Source organism: Lepidochelys kempii, chromosome 4 (assembly GCF_965140265.1).
Source record: "Lepidochelys kempii isolate rLepKem1 chromosome 4, rLepKem1.hap2, whole genome shotgun sequence".
NCBI classification, from domain to species: Eukaryota; Metazoa; Chordata; order Testudines; family Cheloniidae; genus Lepidochelys; species Lepidochelys kempii.
Genome location: NC_133259.1, coordinates 61,368,748 through 61,385,274, shown reverse-complemented (window position 1 = coordinate 61,385,274; position 16,527 = coordinate 61,368,748). Strand labels below are relative to the sequence as shown.

Below are 16,527 nucleotides of genomic sequence, written 5' to 3'. Positions count from 1 at the left end.
TACCTTTTTTCTCTAGATCTTACTTTTGAAAATAGATTCACATTACAGTAGATCAAAAGGAGGAAATAAATTAGATAAAAAATCCATTGTTTCTCTTTTCAGAATTTTGAAGAGTTGTGTAGTTGGTCAAAATAATTTTTTTAAAAAAGAAAATTTTAATGAAAATTTCAAATAAAAACCTTGGCAAAGGACAGCTGTGGCTTGCAACCCTCCTCCCTCCAGGTGAATGGTGTTGGAAGTAATCCTTTTGGCATGCTAAATTACTTCATTTCTGTTATTTCCTATTCCTGACCAGAAGTGTTTGCCTAAACAGGCATTGTTTGTTTGGTTTTTAAATTTTAAGAGACAGAACTCACATTTATAAGAAATATATCTTATACCTACAATAGAATTAATGATACGTCCTCTGTTAATCCACAGTTGTTTTTATTCTGTCACACTCTATACAATGAAAGAATGAGAGATTCCTTTACATTTTAGCTTGGCATTATTTTCCAGGCAGTGCTGAACATATACAGAAGGATGCTATTCCTGTCCCCAGGATGTCTAAAAGTCTCTTTTACGTAATCCAAATGAGAGTATTTGAAATTCATAAAGGGTTAAAGATTAATACTTAAATAATTGTCAATGTTAAAAGTAAGGAATGGTTAGCTTTACTCTCAGCTTGTTTTATCTACAGGAAGTGTACCTTGTGGGTAGTGCAGTGCAGAATTTTCTAGATCAATGTTAACAATCTCTTAAATGAATCTGCCCTCACAGTGGCACTCCCAAAGTCCAAGCTCCTCCCTCTCATTCTTTCCTCCTACCCTGCTCTCCCTGTCCCCACATCTCTATTTGATTTACTTAATTTTTACCTTATTGGGGAATCATGGCACTTACTTTAAAATAAGTATTGATTATAGTTAGGCTTGGCAGAATTCAATTTTTTCTTTTATTTTTATAATTTTGATGGATATTAATCTTTAGTTTAAACATTTTTAATTTTCTTTATCAATTTACATTTTTGTAGTTGTGCAAAATTATGCGGGAAAGGAGAATAAACATCACAGTGTCAAAATATTCAAAGTAAATACCCTTAAACCAAACTTTAATAAGTTCTCAAGTAGAATTTTTCTTACTTTGTCTATCTATAAATTTACATTATTATTGGTGGAAATATTTTTTTCAGTTTGTGTGTATACAATGAAATCAATATCTATTGATATTTACCAATAAAATCTAATCCTTCTGAACTGAAATAGTGGTGAATAGGATGAGTACTTGCTGTAATTTTAACAGGTGTCAAGACTGTTTAAAGAGAGAAGGTGGGTGAGGTAATATCTTCTATTGGACCAATTTCTGTTGGTGAAACAGACAAACTTTTAGGCTTACCTAGAGCTCTTCTTCAGGTCTGCTCTTTTGAAACCTAGAGACTTATCGTACTTTGAAAGAGACAGGATTGTGCTTGTCCAATTTGTGATTTGAGCTTTAGTTTACAGAGACAATGGCTGATCCGGTTCCTGGTATTATGATTATTTATTTCCCTTTTACCTATTCAGTTAAGGGGTCAGTACAGTGTAGTGCTTTAAGAATGTTTGGAATCCTATTCTTTTCTGTGGTGGACATTCTACCTTGATAAATGTTTAAATTAGATGATTAGTATCTGGTGTCACATTGAAGGAAACTGCTGCGAGCCTATTTCTCAGAATGGAACATCCTGTAACTAACAGCAAGTTTGTGATTTTATTGCCCAATAACCAGTGAAAATGACATCACTACATATTCACAGACCCCTTAGGCTTAGTTATCTCAGTTTTTCTCTACACAGAATTCTTTGATCTAACTTTCTTTTACCACTGATCTACAGCTATGTCCATCCCATTCTGAAACCACCAATGTGTTTTCCATTTTTCTTACATTTTTACACCCACACACACAGAAACAAACATATTGTCAACCACCTTGTCTGTTATTTCCCTCTCACTAAAACAGTAGGAGGCCTCAGCTGCTTCAGTCCCCGCTGTTCCTTAAACTGATTGTTAGAAGACGTTCATTGAAACTTTCTGCCCACATGGTCCAAAGCTGCTCTTATTTTTTTTTAATTGAAAAGCAGATGGAGCATAATAGAGAATTAATGTAAATATTTTGGAAGTTATGCTGATGGAACCATGAACTCAACTAAATTGGATCACTCCCTTTTAAATGCTGATTTTGATTGATTTATCCCTAAAATAACGAGGATATGATATGTCCTCCCCGTGAAGTGACTTTAATACTTTTGGCTCAAATCCAGTGTGAAAGGTGCTAAGTATTCTTAGCAATATTCCTGTGACATTGTTCTTCACACCCAATTTGTTCAAAAGAGGTTTCAGAAATGAATCCGCATGAACAGCCAATTAGTCTTGCTAGAAGAGACTATTTTTTCAGGTTTTTTCTGGTTGGCATGCATTTGTGTACAGTGAATGAGAAGGAATAGTACACCATCTCTAAAGACAAATAGCAAGCTTTATTCTCCAGTGACAGCAATTGCCTTTGTAGTTACATAAAATATTATTCTTGAAAGAGAAGAAATTCTACTATGCAAGAGCAAATATTTAAAATGAAACAAGCAATGCACAAGAGAAGTTGATGTGTTCATAGAACAAGGCTGTATGCTAAAGCAAATATATTTTTACATTGTAAACAGATTATGAGTTCAAGGAAATGGAGGCTCTGAAACTTCCATTGACTAAATTACCCCATAATTTTTTTTTTTTGCCCATTTCTGGTGAATTGGCTGTAATCTTTTGATGAGCCAATAGTTTTCACTCCTAACTTGCAGCATTCTTTAGAGGATAATCTTGAGTATAGAAAAGAAGGGAGGCACAAAACCCCACAGTTTTCTCAGGATATTCACGTGTGCTGTAAAACTTAGTATTAATGGCAGTTTTGTGCACATTTTAAAGGAAAATGAACCTCTAAATATGGTCTCAAAAAGTGTGGTGCTTGATGTAGTGACATGAATGCCACAGTAGCGAGGTTGAGACATAGGCAAAATAGTAGGCCATTACATACTTTGAAAATAGCACTCTCATATAATAATCTCTAATAATGTCATCTTTATTACTGTTGGCTCCAGTGTTTAGTGTGGAAATCTCAGTTTATACCTTATTGAAGAAATGCTCTGTGATTCAGCCAACAAAAAAAACTCACAAAGAGTCTAAATTAGGACATTCCTCATTGCATTTTGTTTCTTTTTTATTATTATAGGTTGTGCTATTTTAGTTGTACACAAGATTGACAGTCATCTGTAAATTGTGTGTGGATGTTCAGTAAAACCACAGTTTTCTTTATCAGTTTTATGCGAGTAGCAATTCAACTTGAAAGAGAATTTACTATTCTTGTACCACAAATAAAAGGCTTTAGTCCTTCAGACTTTAAATTATATTTAATTACAGATTAATTCCTCTGAAATTGTAATGCTATTACTGTACTCTTCCCTCTGAAATACATTCATTCTAGCTGTCAAAATTTAGCTGTGGATCTAAAAGAAGGATTACAATTGCATTGTAGTTTTCTTCACTATAAACCAATGGGTAAACATTTTTGAAATGTTCAACATAATTGAAAATATGTATTCGCATTTTTAAATAAAAATAAAAATAAAATATAATAGGATAAAATAGTAAATTGTAAGAGACTATTCCTCTGGAAACAAAATTAATAAATAATTTTCATGAACCAGTATGGCACAGTATAAAACTACAAGAAAAATTTAGTTACTATAATGATCACTATGTACATATGTGCACCATTCCCCTCTACTGGATGGGATATCATACTTGCTTATGTGTGTGATTTTTGTCATCCTCTAGTCCAGAAGTGGGCAAACATCCAGCCTGCGGGACCGTCCTGCCTGGCCCTTGAGCTCCCAGCCGGGGAGGCTGGCCCCTGGCCCCTCCCCCCTGTCCCCTCTCCCTCACAGCTATGCCACCATGTTGGATAGGGGGTGGGGTCCCGCGGGGGGGGGGGGGCTGTTAGGGGTGGGAGGTCCCGGGAGGGGGTGGTCAGGGGACAAGGAGCAGGGGAGTTTGGATGGGTCAGGGGTTCTGAGGGGGCAGTCAGGGGGTGGGAAGTGGGAGGGGGCAAATAGGAGGCAGGGGCAGGCTGTTTGTGGAGGCACAACCTTCCCTATCTGGCCCGCCATACAGTTTTGCAACTCCAGTGTGGCCCTCAGGCCAAAAAGTTTGCCCACCTCTGCTCTAGTCAGTGGCTAGTTCACAGAGGATGGAAATCCTATTACTATAACTAATGAAATTTCTTCTTTATCTGAGGTGTTGGGAACTCTATTTTGGGGGCTACAGGGTTCTATCTCATAAAATTAAAAATATTTGTATCTCATAAAAATCTATCCAGTTTTGTCAGCATCTCTTTGCAGTTACTAACTTGTTACAAACTAATGTCTAACTACTGAATGTGAATTTATGTGAATTTCGGACCCTTAGAAATAAGATTTGACTAAATATTGTAATAATGTGTGTGTGTGTACATCACCGCTGTCCAGTGAAAAAATGTTTTTTCTTCCTGTGATTCCTTATAGTAGTTAGTTCCCAACTTGAAGTAGGTAATCTTTGCAGTAGGGTTTGGTTGTTGTTTGCTTTAAAGGGCAAAGATAGTTGGTGGTTTATTCATTTCATGGTTCAAATGCTGTCTTATGGTAAGGCAAGCATTTCAGTTTCCAGTGTTTTATGATAGGCTGACACCTGTTAAGATTTTGAGGCAATGACCCCCTACGAGGAGGGTTCGCCATCATGTAAGGGTAATATGCTGCTCTAAATTCATCCATAAATGTCTTGCTTCACACATTTAGTAACCTTCTAAAACTATGACCCAGAGTCTTCCCTGTGTTTGGACAGCCCTAAAGCCAGCTTAGTCAGCCACAAGAAGAAACCACCAATTTAGGGATAACCTCTGTTGGGGTGGAGTCAGTATAACTGCTCCAACATCATCCTTTTTCCTGTGGCAGGCATAACCAGGGCTTTCCTAAACTTCAGTGACCCTTGGTTGTTGTAATGACCTATACGGGCCATTGGCAACCTGAACAGTTTAAATAGTCCTTGTGGCTGCTTTAATTTTTGCCAGGGGACTGTCCTGGCACACAGCTTGCCTGGGATCGGGGAGCACCTGCTGCAGATGTCCCTCTCCTGAGTTTCACTGTGCTCTCCTCAGCCATACCTGAGGATCTAGATCTGAAAATTTTACTTAGAAGCCAAAAAGGTAAATATGTATTTTCTTCTGCAGTCTGCTATGTTGTTTTTATATAAATCTTCCTAGATCGAGCAATCCTTGCCCACCCTTTCCCGCCCCCCCAAAAAAAACCTAAAACAAAATAAAAGCCTTTGATTGTGCAGGAAACAAACTGTTGCAAAAAAATAATAAAGACTTAACTATATCTGGTTTTGTGTATGTCTCTCTGCTATAGGAGTACAAGATCCCCAGCATGAGAAGATTATTACTGTGTCTACTAATGGAAGTATTCACAGTCCCAAGTTCCCACACGCTTACCCACGCAACACTGTACTGGTATGGAGATTAGTAGCAGTAGAGGAGAATGTGTGGATACAGCTTACTTTTGATGAAAGATTTGGGCTTGAGGACCCAGAAGATGACATATGCAAGTAAGTTACCTAGCTGATATACAACTTGAAGAGGGGATGGTGACAGCTGTGTTGGCACTGATCAAGTTTGCCAAAACACAGCACTTACACAGTAATAAAATGTACCTTAGTAATATGTTGTCTTCAGACTGATGTTAGAAAATTATCTACGCTTACAGTAAAAAGCTTCCCCCCTTCATTTAACATATAAGCCATAGAATTATGCTGGCATTAAAATGTTTAAACTCTTACCCTCTCAAAAGCAAACAGGCAGGTTTGAAAATCCAGAACAACATCCCTAACCTCAACCAAAAAATATATATAGTCATATTTGGGGGAATACAGCTTCTGTTTAGAGGTGCAGAGCAACACTACACAGTTCAGTGCAGGAAGTAAAGAAGAAAGTATCTCCAGTTGGTTCTTCAGAGGAAATTTGCATAGGCTTATGATCTCAGATGGAATTCTGGTCAAGGCATTAGAATGTAACACCCCTATTCTGATAAAAGTACTATACAATCTTATAATGTTCACAAATGGTCAGGTTCTCATTTCTATATGAAAAAGATAAAGTGCCCCTTGACATAAACTCATAGATTTTAAGGTCAGAAGGGACCATCATGATCATCTAGTCTGACCTCCTGCATATTGCAGGCCACAGAACCTCATCCATCCACTCTGGCTGAGTTACTGAAGTCCTCAAATCATGGTTTAAAGATATCACATAATAGAGAATTCACCGTTTATGCTGGTTTAAACCTGCAAGTGTCCCATGCTGCAGAGGAAGGCAAAAAAACCCCACAGTCTCTGCCAATCTGACCTGGGGGAAAATCTTTTCCTGACCCCAAATATGACAATCAGTTAGACCCTGAGCATGTGGGCAAGCCCACCAGGCAGATACCTGGGTAAAGAATTCTCTGTAGTAACTCAGAGCACTACCCATCTAGTGTCCTGTCTCTAGCCATTGGGGAGTTTTGCTACTGGCAGTCGCTGATGGGCCACATGCCATTGTAGGCAGTCCCATCATATCATTCCCTCCGTAACTTTAATAAGCTGTCTTGAGGCCAGTTAGGTTTTTGCCCCCACTACTTCCCTTGGAAGGCTGTTCCAGAACTTCATTCTTCTGATGGTTAGAAACATTTGCCTAATTTCAAGTCTAAACTTGTTGATGGCTAGTTTATATCCATTTGTATTTATGTCCACATTGGTGCTTAATTTAAATAACTCCTCTGCCTCCCTGGTATTTATCCCTGATGTATTTACAGAGAGCAATCATATCTCCCCTCAGCCTTCTTTTGGTTAGGCTAAACAAGCCAAGCCATGGCACTGGTTTCATAATCATTCAGTGTAGAGTTTCATCTATTGGATCACCAACACAGCTTTCTACTGGAACTGAGTATGTTTAGCAGCCTGATGCTGGTGAAGGTTTGTCCATAGAGAGACTTAATACACAGCAAGCTGGGTAGTAAATCTACAGTGTGCTAACCTGCCACACACTCAGTCACCATGTGGACCCTTGTACCACACACTAAAAGTTCTATAATACACTTTGGCTGTAGGTTCATCCAAGTGGGACTGTGGACATTTTAGTGTGTAGTAGCAGGGTTCACAGTCGGTTTCTGTGAAGCAGGCTAGTGCACTGTAGATTTACACCCCAGCTTGCTGTGTGCTTAATCTCCAGGTAGATGAAACTCTTAATTCATAAGATAGACAAGATCACAGTGCAGTGGGATATGGTGGCAAAACGGGAAAAAAAAGGCATATATGGATAATGATACTTCAACTGGGTTAGTTCACCTGAGCAAAATATTGAATATGTCATTGCATTTATGTGTTCATAGACAAATATTTACCAAATAGCTCCTTCTTACTGTGAGCTGTTTACCCTGTGTATTCACTTAATTTGATGCTTTCTTTTAATCTCTCTTGATTTTGTGACTTGTTTTATGTTTTCTTTACCAGTATTTTGTTACAAAATTTTAATTCTAAATGAGGATATTTTTGCACTCATCTTTATTTTGTTCTGTTTGCCTTTTTTCCTCCTTTCCATAACTAATATACAAATATACACCTTTCTTACTTCTGAAGGGAGTAATTCTTTCCTCTTATAGCAGCCTTATCAGACATACTACCTACTGTGCAGCATATGTTTGCTGAAATGCGTGCACTCCCTTTGCACAGTATTTTATATGTACATATTTCCAAGTGAAAACTTAGCTTGCTTTTTCTTTTCTTTGCATATGGCAGAGTGAAGTGACAAGTGAAAGAAAATCCAAGTAAGGTGCTTCATTTGTCCACTTGCAAAGAAAAAGTAAGACTAGTTGAAATGTTCTTTTAATTATTTAACTTGACAGCTATTGAGCGATATTTTTCTGGGAGTACACTTATTCTGAGTAAACAGTTATTGAATGCAAATAGATATTAGTGGTGAAATTTAAAAAATCCCAAAGCAAAAGGTGCACTCACAAAAATACTTACAATCATTGCATGCTCAAATTTGTGCATGTTAGGGCTGTCAATTAATCACGGTTAACTCATGCGATTAACTCAAAAAAATAATTATAATTAATCTCCATGTTAAGCAATAGAATACCAATTGAAATTTATTAAATATTTTTGGATGTTTTTCTACAGTTTCAAATATATTGATTTCTATTACAACCATGAATACAAAGTGTACAGTGCTCACTTTATATTATTATTTCTATTACAAATATTTGTCTTGTAAAAATGATAAAAAAAATAGTATTTTTCAGTTCACATCATACATATACTGTAGTGCAATCTCTTTATTGTGAACGTGTAACTTACAAATGTAGGGGTTTTTTTGTTACATATCTGCCCTCAAAAACAAAACAATGTAAAACTTTAGAGTCTACAAGTCCACTCAGTTCTACTTCTTGTTCAGCCAATCATAAGACAAATAAGTTTGTTTATATTTATGGGAGATACTGCTGCCTGCTTCTTATTTACAATGTCACCTGAAAGTGAGAAAAGGTGTTTGCATGGCACTTTTGTAGCTAGCACTGCAAGGTATTTACATGCCAGATATGCTAACCATTCATATGCCCCTTCATGCTTTGGCCACCATTCCAGAAGACATGCTTCCATGCTGATGATGATCATTTAAAGAAAATGTATTGATTAAAATTGTGACTGAACTCCTTCGGGGAGAATTGTATGTCTCCTGTTCTGTTTTACCCGCATTCTGACATATATTTCATGCTATAGCAGTCTTGAAATTACCTGATGTGCAAATGCTATAGCAGTCTTGGCTGATGACCCATCACATGTTCGTTTTAAGAACACTTTCAAAGCAGATTTGACAAAATGCAAAGAAGATACCAGTGTGAGATTTCTAAAAATATCTACAGCACTTGACCTAAGGTTTAAGAATCTGAAGTACTATCCAAAATCTGAGAGGGAAGAGATGTGGAGCATGCTTTCAGAAGTCTTAAAAGAGCAACACTCCAATGCGGAAACTACAGAACCCGAACCACCAAAAAAGAGAATCAACTTTCTGCTTGTGGCATCTGGCTCAGATGATGAAAATGAACATGCATCAGTCTGCTCTGCTTTGGATCATTATCGAGCAGAACCCATCATCAGCATGGACGCATGCTGGAGTGGTGGTTGAAGCACCTCTGGAGTGGTGGTTGAAGCATGACATATGAATCTTTAATGCATCTTGCACATAAATATCTTGCAACGCCAGCTACAACAGTGTCACGAGAACACCTGTTCTCACTTTCAGGTTACACTGTAAACAAGAAGCGGGCAGCATTATCTCCTGCAAATTGTAACCAAACTTGTTGGTCTAAGTGATTGGCTGAAGTAGGACTGACTGGATTTGTAGGCTCTAAAGTTTTACATTGTTTTATTTTTGAATGCATTTTTTGTACATAACTCTGCATTAGTACATTTAACATTCATGACAAAGAGATTGCACTATAGTACTTGCATTAGGTGAATTGAAAAATACTATTTTTGTTTACAGTACAAATATTTGTTATCAAAAATATAAAGTGAGCCCTGTGCACTTTGTATTCTGTGTTGTAACTGAAATCAATATATTTGAAAATGTAGAAAACATCAAAAAATTTAAATAAATGGTATTCTGTTATTGTTTAAAAAAAATTAATTGTGCTGTTAATCGCTTGACAGTCCTAGTGCATGCAAACCAGGAAGTTGTACAGGAAATTACCTGATGTGCAAATGTAATTGGTGGTTGTGTAGTGAATGTATATTTTTGAGGGTGTTTTGGCTTTAAAAGTTAGACTTAAGTGCTCAGAGAAGGTGAAATGTAAGCGATTAATTTAATTTCTAAACAAAACAAAAGAGAACAACCAATATTCTGACCTAATTTAAAATAAAACTTAAAATACTACTACTACTACTAAAACTAAATAAAGGAAGACGGAGGATATCAACTAACTTATCTGGTGTGAAAGGAAGATAAATAGCTATTTAAGTCAAATTCAGGAAGTATGGAAATGTGATTAACATATTACGATATTAAATGGACCCTGAAGTTGGCAATTGCTACTGAGAATTATCTGCGTGCACTCCAACTGCATCAACTGTGCTGAGTGTACCTGTTACCAGATTTGCCCGTTACTTTGGGGCATGCTCATTTATTAGGGTTACTCTTCTGGGGCGGGTGGGTGGGTTGTGTACTTCTATCAATGTACTGCTTGTGTCACTTGTGTTCTCATACGGAGCTCTACTTCTCCCTGCTGCAGGTTCCCTCCCAATGGAGCTATCCTGCAGGACCTAGGTTCCCCAGGGCTAGGTTCTTCCAGCCCCAGAATCCGATCTCACTCACACACACACACACACACACACACACACACACACACACTAACAGAGCATGGGAGGACCTGAGAGGACTGGGTTAATCAGCACGCCCAAGCTGACCCCTTATATGTCCCTGGACTCAGCAGGCTGGGTCGAACAGAACCTCCAAGCTGTCACCCTCATTTGCCATCGGTACCGCACCGGAATAGAGCATGCCTGAGCAGGCTGGGTCGAGCAGCACTTTCAAGCTGCCACCCTCATATGTCCCAGGTTCAGCACGTCTCTGTCCCCACTTTCATGTTACAATTGTTCTGGTAGTAACCCACTTGATGAGCAGACCCCACAGGATTTTTGGCGCTGCAGGGATCTTTTAGCTTAGGTACAAGGAGCGTTGCTGCAGAGCAAATGAGGAAACCAAAAAACACCCATGAGTGTAGGGGGGAGAGAGAGAGAGAAGCAACCAGCTTACTCATGAAAGTTATTTATTGCCAGGTAATAACCATAGGGGAGCCAAGGAAACAAAACAGTTATAATATTAAATCTAACTTACATTTGATTATAAAAGTTAGGTTTACAAAACTATAACTGATCATACAAGTCAGGGTCAGAAGGCTGTACCTAGAGAAAGAGAGAGAGAGAGAGAGCTGGGTTCTCACCTCTCCATGAAGCTTGAATTGATCAGGGGTCCCAGGTGGTGGTGATAGCTGAGGGTCCAGAGTGCTAGAAACAGGCAGAGCCCACAGCATGACAAGTCAGGAGAAGTTGAAGTACCAATGCAACTGATGCAGATTTTGGATCCAAGCATCAGAACACTTGCGCATGGATAATAGGGCTTTTGTAGAGAAACAACAATGGTTCAAGGGAGAACACTAGATTTGTTTATGTGTAAACAAGGGAGAATACCAAAGTTGTTTTGTTGAGGCTACACAATGGGAGCTGATCATTCCTAGCTTTGGGCAGTGTTCCTTGGAGGGAGCTCACAATGCAATTAGGGAGCTTCATTATTTTGGATACTAATAAAGGATTTATTACTAGAATTGGTCTGATAACTACTGAGCTGGGTGTGTGCAGGCATGCATTCATTAACATCTGGAGCAGAGATCCCTCATCATGCAGTGCTTCCCTGCTTTTCTGATCCTAGAGTTCCGTGCAGTTCTTGCCTTGGAATCTCTGTTCACTATTCTGTATGCTAATGGAGATGCCTCCTTGTCCCATCTTCGATGCAAATAAGGCTAGGGGAGTTTCCTTAATTCTGTCATCCTTATCACAGGGGTGTAGGTGTGTCTCCCACTGCCTTTTCATTGCTTTTTGTAAGACTTTCTTCTGATGCAGATTTTGTTCAAGCAAAGGCTAGGAGGTGCGGGTGGAGAGGTCTTTCATGAGTCAGACAGGTTGGGTACTGCGCCCTGGTTCCCCAAGAACACAGAGCTGCTAGGTTACATCTGTATTGAATGGTGGTGTAGTAAACTGATGCAGCTTGGAAGAGCTCTGATTGTGTTATAAGGAGATCTGGGTCTGAGCGTGTTATCCCTTTGCGTGTTATCAAAGGAAAGAGATACATATGTAACTTAACGTTTGAGTCTGCCTCATTTCAGTACAGAATTGTATAGGTTGTGTCAGTAGCAGGGTGCTGGGGACTTTTTTTTTTTTTTTTTTTTTTGCCATAGGTACTGTCAGTAGTGAAGTGGAATATGAGAGCAGTCTGTGGATTTAATGATAGGTAGGGGAAAGTATAGGTTTAGGTGGCACCCTGAATGCAAGTGTTCAAGGGCTGTAAAAGGTGGTTGTTAAATTTTACAAATGTGGTATTCTATTGGGGGAGTAGGATCAGTGTTTGATCATAGGGCAAGTGTAAAGCACTTGTCCATTACAGTGAAAAGGCAGAATAGGAGTGGGTGTGTTATGGGCATACTGGGGCATTGCTTAAAGGGGGAAGAGTTAAGGTTGTGTGTATGGTTACCTTAACTCTGTATTTCCTACTTTTCAGCAGTTTGAGTTTTGCTGGACTCAGTGTTCTGGAATGGGACAAGCTATCACTGAGCAACCTTAACTCTGCATTAGCACAGTTTTTTTGCCATTTCATTTTCTAATTTTTTAAACAGAAAGAGCAATGTTTGGTAGTAGGAACTGGTGGTCATTTAGGAAGTTTAGGTGTCAACTAGATTTGCAGTTGATATGCTACTGTGGTGAGGCAATAATAGAAACTAAGCTTTTATATAGTGCTTTTCATAAGTAAATCTCAAAGAACTTGACGTCATTATCACCATTTTTAATAGATGGGAGAGTGCGGCACAGAGAAGTGAAGTGACTTGCCCATGGTCAGCCAGCAAGACAGTAGCAGAACCTAGGAATAATCCCAGTTCATGGCTGTTTCCTCTAGGCCACACGGTTGCTGTGTGATTCCTCAGTGCTCCTCCCAGCTCTTGTTCATTTGCTACAGTGAATTGGAGATATTGGTCAAGCTTTGAAATGTTTGTAATGTGCAACTGCTAACAGAGCATGAAAGAGAAATTTTATCCATGGTCTATGTCCTGAAACACTGATAGTTTTATTACATGATTATTATAATAATTTTAAGTGTGCGAGAGAAGACTGGTGTATGTTTCTTCTCCACCCCCTCCCTCACCATTACTTGCAACATGTAGCCTCCCTCTCTCCTTCTAATCCTAGTAAGCCATTAGTTGGCACTACAGAAACCATTCACATGTAAGAAGTTGCTCCTTGGTGTCTCCAGCCCTATGCTGTTGCGTATATATATCACAGGTAGCAGCTTACTGAAGGGCTGCACATTACCGTGGTTATGCAGCCCAAGCTTCACACTGAGTTGGGCCCCTCACTTCCTCTACTGACCCAGCTGGTCCTCCTGCCTGTGCTTTAGCCAGGCTTCCCCAGCGAAGTCCCTGGTCCACCCAGTCTGCCCTTCCTCCAAACTGGGCCCTGTCCTCACACATTCTTGCCAGCTCCCGCCATCCCACACCAGGGTGATGTGCATCTTAACTATTCATTTTTGGATTTCAGGTGTTTACATTTCTGTTACCTTTATCCCCTCCACCCCAGATCCCAGCTCATCTGAAGTGGTAGGGAGAGGGGCACACACACCCCAAGAAAAGCAGGATTCCCTAGATTCCAGAACACACAGCCAGGAGGAAGAGAAGCTCAGACCTTTATGGAGGGGTAGGGCTCCCCCAGATCCCAGCGCATACATGGAAGGGGAGAATTCAGGGCCAACAGGCCACACTACCTCTAACCCCCCAACTTTCTTCTCTCCCTGTCACATTCCTCAACACCTCCTGTCTTCCTCTCTCCCACTCCCCCAATCCCTATCCCTCAGTCTTTTACCCGAGCCCCCTCAAACTCTCTTTCCTCCCCTACTACCATTTGAATGTATCTCCCTCCCCAAAATACCCTCATGCCTTGCTGCAGACCCAAACCTCTCTTCCCCTCTTGACCAGGGTGGGTTTCAAAATTGCTAGAATCTGTGAAGTTAATGAAATGCTATTTTGTTGGGGTTTTTTGCCCTGGGAGCTGTATCTCAGGAACTCCTTGCTCAGATGACCCCAATTTGGATCACTAACCCTGCCCTATACTCCCATGAGGCAAGGCACAAATTGCAGAACAATCCGTGGAAGCACACAGATTTTGAGTACTAAGAAGAATCATCTTTTAAAGAGAAAAGTCTTCCCAACCTTAGCTAGAGGAGAGCTGGTGCTCCCTTATAATATTGTAAAGAATTTAAGGGAGAATGGAAGGGAGGGCAGTCTCAGAGCGGCATTAAATAGTCCGTCCATTTCAGTTAGATGTTTTCAGCGAAAAGAGAATACCCAATGGAGATGAATACAGCCTAAAACAGTAGCTCTGTTCATGTCAGTGAGTGTTCCCTTCCACTTTCCCCAGTGCTGGAGGGTTTCTGGTATGCGTCAGACATATCCATTCTCAGCTCTGCACCCCTGTCTCGCCAGTGTGTTCTCGGTGCATCTGAACATGTGTGTCCTAAGCTTCCCCAGATCTTGGCTCACATGGCAAGAGTAGGGAGAGGGGCTCAGACATACTCAGAAAGGCAAGTCCCCCAGAATCTGGCACACATGGGGGGGGCAGGAAAGAGGAGTCTCATCCCCACAGATGGGCAGAAGACCCCCAGATCCTGTCACACATGATGTCAGGGAGTGGGGCTCAAACACCATTGTGGTGGACAGGGACCCCCAGATCCCAGCTCAAAAAGGAGGGAGTAAGGAAAGGAACTCAGACCCCCCAAGGTAAGTAAGTCCCCTCCAGGACCTGGCTCACAGGAGAGGGTGCAAGTAAGGGGCAGGGGGTCATGTCCTCATATATGGGCTGGGGGGGTTGCAGATCGTGACACATACATGTGAGGAGAATGTGGGGCTGACGGTGCCCCTCCCCCATTGACCCCCAGTCCTGCTGTCATTCATCCCCATGGCTCCCTTCTCCAGGTTCCATCCCTTTCCTTCCCCTCCCAGTGCACCTAATCCTCATCCCTTCCTTTTGACCTGATCCTGCAACTTCTCTTCCATTCTCACTTACTCTTTCACTCCTAATCACCCTCCCTTCCTAGCAAACATTTGCTTATGTAGTTTTTCAGTGTCTTCTGAATATTCAGATTACATTTCCCCCAAACAGAAATCCCTATTTGACAGAGGCAGATTGGAGCAAAATGCCTGGTTTTTCGTTTGTTTGTTTACTCCAGGGCTCAATTTGAACTCAGTGCCTGGGATGATACTCAGATTTGATGACTACCCTACACTCATCCTAAGAATTACCCAGGTCCTGTGAAAAAGGGGTACTTTTACAGATCGTTAGCCTGCCCCTCTCTCTGCACATGCTCAGTGTAAACCAGAGAGCTCTCCCGTCGACATAATAAAACCAGCTCAACAAGCTACGTTGGCGGGAGAGCGTCTCATACTGACATAGCACTGTGCACACGAATGCTTATGCTGGCAAAACTTATGTCTCTCAGAGGTGTGTTTTTTCATACGCCGGAGTGACAAGAGTTTTGCTGACATAATTGCTAATGTAGATATGGCCTTAGTTTGCCTAACTGGAGAAGCAGCTTTTTTTTTTTCAAATAACATTTAAATTTGATTTTCCTGAATGGGCTGGTGAGTGCCATGCATTCTGTTGGGGTAACCCTCAAATATTTCAGACTTTAGTACAGTTATCTGAATCTGTGTTTGATCTCCATCTGTGAGGAAAAAATCATTGCCAAAATGTTAGAGACACAAAGTGGGTGAGGTAATATCTTTTCTTGGACTGGTGTCTGTTGGTGAAAGAGACAAGCTTTAAACAATCTGTTCCACCTTGTATTTAGCTGTGACACTGTGAGTATATTTCCTAGACCTGAAGAGCTCTGAGTAAGATCAAAAGCTTGTCTCTCTCACCAACAGAAATTGGCTCAAGAAAAGAGATTACCTCACCTACCTTGTCTCTCTAATATCCTGCGACCAACACATCTCCAAACACTGCATATTCCCTGTGTGTCAGGCAACTTTAAGAAAAGCTGTTCTTCCCCCCACCCCCAAGAGCTCTATCTCAGGGTCAAATGGCCCCAAATTTGGATCACTGACCGTGCCCTGTGCCCCCATGAAGCACACCAAGTTTCAAGGCAATATGATTTAACCACATGGAATTTAGAGCACTTAGAAGACGGCAGCGTTAGACACAAAGCTGGTTTCAAATTTAACTTTAGCAGAGCTTTTGCTCTGCTGTAATGAAAACATCCTACACAAGCCAAGTAAATGGCTACAGTAATACCTTTTGGAACTGTGTCTAGCAATTCTAGGGTCTTTCAGTTCTCAAACTAATATGTCACAGTTTATTTTATTAATTAAAAATAACTTTTTTCCTTTATAGTTGTGTTTATTTCTGATTAATTTTTTTTTTGTAATTGTTCATTCTTCTTCGAGTGCTGCTCATCTCCACTCCATATTAGGTGTGTGCGCTCGCCACATGCACCGGTGCTAGAAGATTTTCCCTCAGCAGTATCTGAGGGGATTGGCTCTGGTGCCCCTTGGACTTGCCCCCTCATGGCGTGGTATAAGGGGTGCCACCGACTTCCCCAAGCCTGAGTTCCTTCTTGCCGCCGGTGACGGTCCTGGAACTTCTG

At 40.4% G+C, this 16,527-nt stretch overlaps 1 protein-coding gene across 1 annotated transcript in view; it reads left to right on the top strand.

Moving 5' to 3' along the window:
* PDGFC (platelet derived growth factor C) overlaps positions 1–16,527 on the top strand; it is a 249,136-nt gene that overhangs the window by 134,793 nt on the left and 97,816 nt on the right. The window contains exon 2 of the mRNA XM_073341444.1: positions 5,441–5,636. Coding sequence (XP_073197545.1) covers positions 5,441–5,636 — 196 coding nt within the window. The remainder of the gene's footprint in view (positions 1–5,440; positions 5,637–16,527) is intronic.